Here is a 9428-nt window from a genome sequence, read left to right on the forward strand (position 1 = left end):
TAAAGTGAAACTAAACCCTGAAGTTTTGGCTGATGTACAGTATGTCAAAGCAGTAAGTTAAAAAAAAAGTGCCTTGATTATGGGCGTTGCTCCCTTTGAGCAGTTAAGACACCAAATTACTTTCTAACAGAAGCCCATTCGTGATGAAAGCTTCCTCCAAAATGTCATCAGCCTCCATTTTAGCCAATAGCAAAATTAAATTGTAATAGCCGGGTTTCAACCCATAGAGGGCAGTCGCTCTTACATTTTTACAACAAAATTGAAAAACTTCAACTAAAATTTCAAGACTAGGAAAATAATCAATCAACAACACTACTTTTTACTTTCATACAGATATTACATTTGGTTTAGAGCAATTATGGAAAAACTAACCTGTGCAACAGAGTAAAGGCAAATTGGTTGCCCTCAATATATTTGTCACTTTCCAACTTATTGCTCTTCTACTCAGGGACAATTGAAGAGGCTTCATCTCCTTTTTTGTTGTAATCTGGATGTGGATTCTCTTCCAGACCTCATCCTTCTAGTCCAGTCATAGTAAGGCTGCCTCTCAGTCTGAAGTAAAGACCTTGCTGTTTTAACCAGCTCGTCCTCAGGTCTTCCAACCCGCTCATTGATTGTCTTGCTGAAAGAACTTGTATGCTATGCTATGCTATGCTATGCTATGCTATTTTTCCAAAGGCGGAACAGAATTGTTAAATCAGTTGAAGATAATGTTTCAGTCAACGTTAAATACAGAAATGTTACGGTAATTCTGTAAGTCCCTTGCTCAAACTTAAGCATTTCTATTTGTCATTATCTTAAGTATTCTGCATTTGTTTCCTGGTCTAGCCCACATTTGTTCTAGTGAATATCTAACTGGCTGCTGAAAAACCCAAAATCTAGATAGAACCTAAACATATGTGTACCTCTTTATATCCTAACATTCTGTTGATGTCACATATGTTCAAAAGTCTTTTCAACAAAAAAATAATGGTGTTGTATCATGCCAATAACAGAGATAGAGATAGAGGTTTTAAATCTACTTTTTATTGTGAATTTTTAATGTACCACAATCCTTTCCAACATTAGGGCAGGGAATACATGCACTTAAAATATATACCATATATACCTAAAGATGTACTATATGTTAACCTAAAGTCCTTTATAGCATTTTCTTTATACAAACTAGGAATTAAAGGAAGAATCCCAGTGGCAAATCAATCCTAAAACTAATCCTAACCATCAATTGTTTCAATCAGTCATTAATTCAGACTTGGATATTATCAATGAATGCACTGACATGCCTTGTTCATTCTTCATGCTGTTCCTCCATGCAGAAATGCTAACTTTGTACCACCACATGCACATTTGAAGATAAAACTACAAAGAACAACAGTTTCAAGCAATTGATGATGTTCAGTATCATTGAGGGGGAATGGGCACATTGGTGGTTAGGCTGAGTGAAAAGCATTCCAAAACACAACTTTGGTTTCTATAGTGACCGTGTATATTTTTTATTGAGAATCTATTCCCCAAATGAACAAGCCTCAGCCTTGAATTCAGACTCTGCAGAATGAATCAGTCCCTCTTCAGCAACAGTTCTACCAACTGACTTCTGCACCCCTGAGAGCATTTCTTCCTGCTCCTTGGTGCCATTGGATTTAAACAGATCTATATTAACTTGAGAATTTCCATTAACCCCACTCTGGTGTTTCAAATCTCCACAAAGTTGGTTATTAGCAGATTTGTTTGTGTAGTTGGTGAACTCCGCAGATTCATCACAGGCTAGATCTGATTGAGAAGTGATACTGTTGTCTAAGGAAGATGCCCAAGAGTTGTTCTTTTCTAGGCCACTAATTTCTTCATCTGTAGCTTCTTTCTCTACAATCTGGTCTTTTTCACAGTCTGGTGAGTTCTTGAGCATTTCCTCTTGATGCATCTCGTCACCTGATTCAGACATATGATCCCTAGATTTAGTGCTCTGAGTTGAGATGTCGAGAACTTCACATTCAACTCTTTCTGCAGTTTCAAGGTCTTCCACAAAATCTTCCGCATCATGAACTGGAAGTTCTTGAGATGGTTCCCATGCATCCATAAAAGGCTGTGGTGGCTTAGGGCTGCTAAACGGCTGCTGAAAATTTGCCACATCTTCTATTTGATGATGTGATGCTTCACTAATAGATTTGGGCTGTTGCAGAGTGCCTGAAATCTCATCATTCTTACATATATTTTCCTTTAAATGGCCTTGAGATTCTTCAGATTCATGCATAATTAGTTGGGGAGGGTGCTGATTTTCAGCAGCATTTTCCGTTAGATGTTCTTGTAACTCATTGGATCCATCCACAAAAGGTTTGGGCGGCTGCAGGTGGCAGGCAACCTGTTCATATTCTTCCACATCCTTAACTAGATCTTCCTCAGATTCTTTAGATACCTCTTTTTCAAATTGAGGTGGTTGCAAGCTGCCAGAAATCTGCTGACAGTCTGCAACTTCCTTGATTTGATTTTCTTGGGCCATGTTGTATGTGTCCACGGGCACAGGTCCTGTCTCAAGGAAATGAGGGATTTCTTGATCCGCTGTTCTCTGCAGCAGAGTTTGTGGATCCTCTGAGAACTTCACTTCTTCAGTGCCACTCCCGCTGATGTCACTGACTCCAAACTGATCTTTTGTCTCATATTTCTCTGTCACCATGGTTAAACTGTGTTCAGTCATCACGTCTGTTTTAGCCTCAAATTGCTGGCCATCATGTGAGATGTCATCGTTCAACACAGTGGCTGCTTGATGAATCACCTCAGAAGGATCTCTGAAAAGTAGGTTCTCAGCGGAATGGGCCAATAAAATCGGTTCATTTTGTTCAGAGTTGTCCTCTGTATTTGAACCCCCTGGTTTTTCTAACTCAGGCTGTTTCTTTTCCATCAGAGGCAGCATTTTTGGATGAGTTTGATGGTCTGCAAAATGAGTGCTGTAGCTGTCTGTGGTGAGATTTTCTAATTCTAGTTCCACAAGTCTATCTATTTCCAATTGCTCATCACAGTCTCCTTGTGTTGGTTTCTTAAGCTTATTCTCTTCATCTGCCTGTTCCTCATTAATGCTCACCTCTTGGGTTTCCACAACAAAATCCTGTATAAAATCCTCACTTACAACTGTACTATTCTCCTCATCCATTCCCTCAGGATAAATGTATTCCGTATCATATTCCTCATCTAACATTTCACCTTCAACCTCCTCACACAGATCCTCCATGGTTCCAAACCCTTTGGACTTCTCTTCACCCCAAGTGGCACCTACTTTTCTGTCTTGCTCACCTTCACTTGACTCGCTCTCCTCAGCCTGAGATGCCTGCATTTGCATGTCTGTTTCATCACTCTTGTACTGAATCAGAGGACGGTTGTCTGCGAGGGTGTTGTCCTGAGCATAGCTATCGCTTTCCAATTCAGTTCTCCATGACACAGAAACATTTTGCGAGTCTTCTTCATCTTCTTGATCATTGTCAGAATGGGAATCATGCATTTCTTCAGCATCAGAGACTTTTTCATTGTGTTTTTCTACTGAATCAGCCTGTTCATTGGTGGCAAAACTTTGCTTACAATCGTTCCTTCGACATTCTTGGGCTGATATGTCTTCTTCAGGTTCCGCATGTTGTGTATTACCCTCAATAGTTTTCATACTGTCATCAGCCTCAAGATCAATCTTTCTTTCAATTACACTATCCCAAGTATCCATCTCTTCTCCATCAGGGTACAACTTATCATCTCCATTTCGTGTTCCCTCCACAGAACCGCTTCTTTCCTGTCTGACTTCAGCTGCACTTTCTTTCATAAGGTTTTCGGTTATGACTTCTTCTGGCTCACATTCAAACTCTGGACTGCTTTTACTGGACCCACAGGTTGGTTCAAGCAACGCCTCTGTTTCAGAGTCTGAGGACTCCTCCTGCACATCCTTGATATACTTTTCTTTAACTTGTGCATCTAGTGGAGTGAGTGGAAAGAGCTCATCTGTTTCTTTGGAAATGTCCTTGTTAGATTCATCTGAGATCCCAAAAAGCTCCTCTGTCATTTTCACCTGGTAAGGTTTTATTGTGAATGTTGTCAACTGAGGATTGGCAACATCTTCAGTAAAGTATGGTTCTTTGGTAAGATCAAATTTAATCTGATTACTGACAACTGACTCAACCGCTGGTTTTATTTCAAGAGGTTTACCCTCGCCTTTCTGTTCTTCCTCTTCCTGAGGATGTGACAAAGGTTCAGCATATGTGACTTTCTCATGAACCTCTTGAGGTCTGAAACTTTCAACAGCTCCAGCCTCTAGTATTTTTGGATAAGAAGTGTCCTGTGTGGCCAAATCTGTTGTGTTAGCAGGTTTTCTTGGAATATTTGGAGGTTCATTATCAACTGCAGACCTTTTACTCAAAAGTGGGGCTGCAATCTTCATGGTTGGTTTGGTGGTGTACTGGAGTGGCGAGAAGGAAGTTGTCTTGATGCTTGCTGATTTTTTTGCCTGGTGATTCTTTTTAACTCCCAAAGGACTCAAAGCTCCCTCTGTGGAAGACAAGAGTGAGCTCATGAATATACAATGAGCCCAGCAAACGTAATAATAATTACTTGAATTGATGCCTCTTCAATTCATTATGCCTTACATACTTACTTACTTATACTTTTCTTACAGATGTTGCGTCTTAAGGTATTCATTATTTGTATTTAGTGTGTGAGAATAAATTACTTTCATAGAGTCATTTATAAAGCATATGTTCTCCATAATATTTGGACACTAATGGCGAGATATTGATCGTCACTTCCTCTGGCTGCTGTCGAATTTGCTAGAAAGCAAAGCCATATGGCTCCTTAACCTTTGGGGACCCTTTTAGGTGGCTTACATTACAGAGCATTTAGTGCCTACCTCAGCCTTTTCTACCGAAGCACCGTCACCACTCATTATTTTCATTATTAAGATTGTACCAAATATATTCCACAATCTTATTTATGTAAAACCTTTTGAAAAAGACATGATATTGACTTTTTCAAAAGGTTTTACATAAATAAGATTAAACAAGAGGCAATTTTCTTAACTTACCCTTGAAGGGAATGTATCTTGGTTGATTTACGAAGGAAATACCCTCCCTTACGTGTCCTCTGTCCAGCAAAGCTCTGCAGGCACACAAACACAGACAACATGTTAAGGCAGAATATTATTAATGTACAAAAGGTAGGCTTTGGGAAACTCAACAGAACAAAGAATAAGTAAATGCTGGCATGATGTTGCACAGTGATGTGGGTGCGAAGGAGAGACTTTTGCTGTGAGACCAGAAAAAGGTCTCTTGTTATGGTAATGAGGGAAAGACCCAGCCATTGACAAACCATCTGCACCACGACATCCTGTGCAATCAATCCCTCACACAGACGCACACATGACAGCAGATATTAGGAGGAGCCCATGCAGCAATAACACACCCATCCTTTTTAAATATGTGGACTACAGCAGTGTTCATTCCAACACATTATTTGATAATTAGCTTCATGGCATAGGCAGATATCTTCATCAATTTCAAATTCTGTTTTTCTGATTATTTGATCTTTTCCAAATGCAACACATCTGCAAGTAACAGCAGATTCAGTTGCATTCAGTGACATTGAAATTTGACCTTTTGCCCCTCCCTCTCTTTCTCATCCAGTGCTGTTACTCTAGACTCCCATTGCTCATAAATTGGTGGCTTCTCGCAAAAGGGTGAGGGTCAATATTAAGAGTAGGGGTGGAGAAGAAGCCGGAAGACGCTCTGTCCAGGAGAGGATAAATGTCTTTCTCAATTATGTGACCTTCACGCCAAACTCCAGCTAGCACTTTATTCATCTTCTTTTCATTCTAATGTAAATAAATAAGTGTGTTTGTCATTTTTTCGGCTGTATAACAGCTTTAATTAATCATTTAAAACAGGGGTCATAAATTACTAATAACCAGCTAGATACAGATTTACTTTCACCAATTTCAACGTACAAAAGTATCTTCTAATGTCTACCATGAGCAAAAAGCTTTGGCAAAAGGGGAAAAGGTAATTTCTAAAATGCAAATACACCTGTATGTTGTCACTTCGAGGCCAAGGGACATCTTCAGCTTCAGCAGTCCTTGATTTTCCAGGACGAGTTCATCGATCTGTTGGCCCAACTGCTCCTTCTCTGCCTCCAGGCCCTGCAAGTGCTCCTGCCATGAGAGAAGGAACAGGAAACTGCTATAAACTACCCAACATTACTACAGACAAGTGGAAGTAAAATCATTACCATGACTAGTTCTTCTTTCTTTAAATTCATTATTTTTTTCAATCACGTGAGCTAAGTCTCAAGGGCATTGCTTGACGCACAACACTAGCAGCAAATTTGCATTTCCTCAAACCATGAGTCTCTGAAACTGATCAACCAGGATCTCAGAGACGAAACCTGTATGGCCATTCTTAGCTTAAGCATTTAACCTTTTAGACCCCATTTTGATCTGGAACTTATCCTAACAGACCAGAATTATAACAATGTTAGCCTAGTTCCTTTCATAGCCAAATGCTTTTCTACCATCAGAATATTTATTGAGTTCACAAAGTTTTAGACCTTTCAAAGCAGACTTTCAGATTAGAGAGAATATTTTTAAACATTTGCTATTGATGTATTAAAATGTAATGTTTTAGAAGTGTGTTTTTATTGATTACTGATTTGATCAAATAGTACAAAAAAACCAATGAAAACCAATACATTGCATATTGTCCTGCAGCTTCTGGTTATCGAATGTTCGACCCCCACTCCGTGAATCCTTTTGGATTTTTTCATTGGTCCCTCATGAAGCTGTAGCAGACATCAGCCACTCTGACTGATTACAATGGATGACAATGAGTGGTTTTTCCTTACAGGTCAAATTGTGCACGTTTTCTAAAATTCTCTGAATCTGGCAAAAAATACCAGTGTGAAAAAAGTATAGCATCGAAAAAAATTTTAATTGGAAAATGGGGTTGAACTGATGCCTTTTCTCATAAAATACAGGGATTTAACAACATTTGCACACTGCAAAGAATAAAAACTGTCAAAAACAAAGTATATATTCTTCTTAATATTATGTTTTTAACATGTGGATACATCTAAATGATTGGAATAAAACATTAGTGTTTTTCTTTGGAAACATACAGTAAACTAGCCTATAAGTTACATTTTATTCTGTATGTTGATACGCTCCAATTTTTGGCTAATTATTAATAATAAGAGTTCAGCATACACATGGCGACTTACCTCCAGCTGCTGAATGCCGAGGCCATGCTGGTCCCTCCGTTGAGCTCCAGTCCTCTCCAGATGTTGTCTAACCTCATGTTCAGAGACGATCTCCTTCTCCAGGGCTTTAAGCTTTAACTGGATCTCTTCTTTCTCCTGGTTCACTTGGGACAAACGGCCCCTGGCCTGGTCCAGTGACTCCTCCATGCGAGCTAACTGGAACTGGTAGGCCTCTGCTGCCTCCTGCCATGCTCTTGTGGCCCTTTGGGAATACTCCTGTCCCAACTGGAGAAGGTTTGGTGTCTGCTGGACTCTCTGAGGCATTCTTACTTTGGATTGGGTCAGTTGAGTTTCAAGGTGAGCCACATCTTCATGATGATTTTGGATGAGGATGTTTATCTCCTGTTCCAGCTGGGAGACCTTTTGTCTCAGCCAGATCTGCGCTCTCTGTTCTTCCTCCAGCTCTTTCCGGCTTTGCTCCAACTTTGTCTTGGCCCTCATCCTGGCCTCTGCCTCCCTCTGTCTCTGCAGATCCAAAGATTCCAGCTCCTCTACCATCTTGTTAACTTCAAACTCTGCGAGGACCCTGTCCCTCCATGCTTCGTCCACTGCCTGTCTGGTCTGTCGCAGCTCTTCCTCCATGCTCATCCTGTGGACTTGGGCTCCCTGGTTGTTGTATCTCATACCTTGGATTTCCTTTGCAAGTAATTCATTTTCCTCCTCGAGGTGTTTGACCCGGCTCAGGTACGTCTCCAGGCGGCGGTTCAGGTTCAACATCTGGTGTTTCTCATCATCCATGTTGAGGTTAGAGGTTTTATGTATTCTGTGTAGCTCCATGTGAGAAGAAGTAAACTAATCGATCCTTTAGGATGAGGTCTTAAATTATGGTTGAGTGGTAGGATTTGGCAGCAAACCCAGGCCTAATTCAGCGTGAAAGGATTTGCCTGTGTGTGTGAGGCTCCAGGGAGGCTCAGGAACTGTGACAGCTAGAAAGAGGCATCCCTTTCACTCTTAATGAAGGGGCTGGACACATGGACGGGCAGGGAGGAGGGACGCAGAGGGAGGAGACATGAGAACAGGGAGGGCGGGGAAAGGAGCTGAGGTCAGACAGAGACAGAGAGGGAGAGGGAGAGAGCAGGATGAAGGACACACATGAACAGATGAGAGGAGGTGGGGGTGAAAGAAGGGATGTGAAAGGGGAGACCCAATCAATGATGTCATCTTTACCATTAACTCTTTCACCTTTGGCACAGATTTCAGATACATTTCCAATTGCCTTACAGAGTAGTTCAGTTTTAATTGGTAATGTATTTTAAGAGCAAAGCTATGATTGATTGGCTACGAACTGTTCAATAGTGTTACCATTATAGCGTGACAGTAAAATAGTGCTTCTCAAACCTTTTTGGGTGCTTCCCACTTTGAACAAAAGTGAACTTACAAGCCCCACCTGAGCCCATTACCCCCCCCCCCCCCCCCCCCAAATAATCCTGCCAAATAAGTTAACACATTTTTAAATCTATTGAATTAACAGGGAATAATAATCAAAAACTAAATCACCTGCATAAAAACAACATATTGAAATGTTTATTGTTCCGCTCCACTTCAAATGCAAACATAAATCATTATTTTTGCACTTTAGTTCAATGTTACATTTTGCTTTCGGTCGCATAATGCAGTCAAATAAATGTTGATTATTTTAGGCATTTTAGAAGATTTGCATGAAATTGGAGATTTCCTCCTGTTTGTCACGCCCCACCTGTCATGTCTCTATTCTCCCATCAGGGGGCGAGCCCCACACTTTGAGAAGCACTGCAGTAAAGATCATCAGTTTAGTCAGATTAGTTATTTCAATTTGCTTTCTGTTCTTTAAATTCCATGCATGTGTTTTATTTCTCTATGAAATGTATAATCAAAACTTGCATGAATTCACTTAAATTTAATTAACTTTCTTTCAATTTTTGCCATTTTTTTGGGGACTCTGATTATTTGCAGTGGGAGGCCTAAAACAATATTGTTACCTTACAACTAAAGGTCCTCAGCTCCAGTTTAATGATTTAAACTTTACTTCCATGGTGTGATACCATTGCTACTTGTGGAGTTTTCCTCTGGAAACTTAGAAATCCAAACTATATACTGTATATTGGAAAATTGCCATCGGATGCCGGACACATTGCTGGATTATTCAAGGTTTACTAAATGTGCTGACTCAATAATTG

At 40.2% G+C, this 9428-nt stretch overlaps 1 protein-coding gene across 1 annotated transcript; it reads right to left on the reverse strand.

Annotated features, from left to right (window-relative positions):
- Positions 1-1006: 1006 nt before the first annotated feature.
- nes (nestin) lies at positions 1007-8222 on the reverse strand. Its single transcript, XM_028471597.1, has 4 exons — positions 7234-8222; positions 6045-6169; positions 5048-5121; positions 1007-4515 (listed from the first exon to the last, which is right to left on the reverse strand). The coding sequence occupies exons 1-4, from the start codon at positions 8047-8049 to the stop codon at positions 1505-1507; spliced, it is 4026 nt and encodes a 1341-aa protein (XP_028327398.1). The 5' UTR covers positions 8050-8222; the 3' UTR covers positions 1007-1504.
- Between the last annotated feature and the right edge of the window lie 1206 nt (positions 8223-9428).

This window comes from Gouania willdenowi, chromosome 16 (assembly GCF_900634775.1).
Source record: "Gouania willdenowi chromosome 16, fGouWil2.1, whole genome shotgun sequence".
Classification (NCBI taxonomy): Eukaryota; Metazoa; Chordata; class Actinopteri; order Blenniiformes; family Gobiesocidae; genus Gouania; species Gouania willdenowi.

Bases quoted from the DNA above. Each gene is read 5' to 3' on its own strand.
- nes (XM_028471597.1), bottom strand. From the start codon at position 8,049: ATGGAGCTACACAGAATACATAAAACCTCTAACCTCAACATGGATGAT. The intron at 5,122-6,044 runs GTGTATTTGCAT...GTGTGCCTGCAG, and splicing joins CTCGAAGTGACAACATACAG to AGCTTTGCTGGACAGAGGAC. The intron at 4,516-5,047 runs GTAAGTTAAGAA...TGTCTTCCACAG, and splicing joins AAGATACATTCCCTTCAAGG to AGGGAGCTTTGAGTCCTTTG.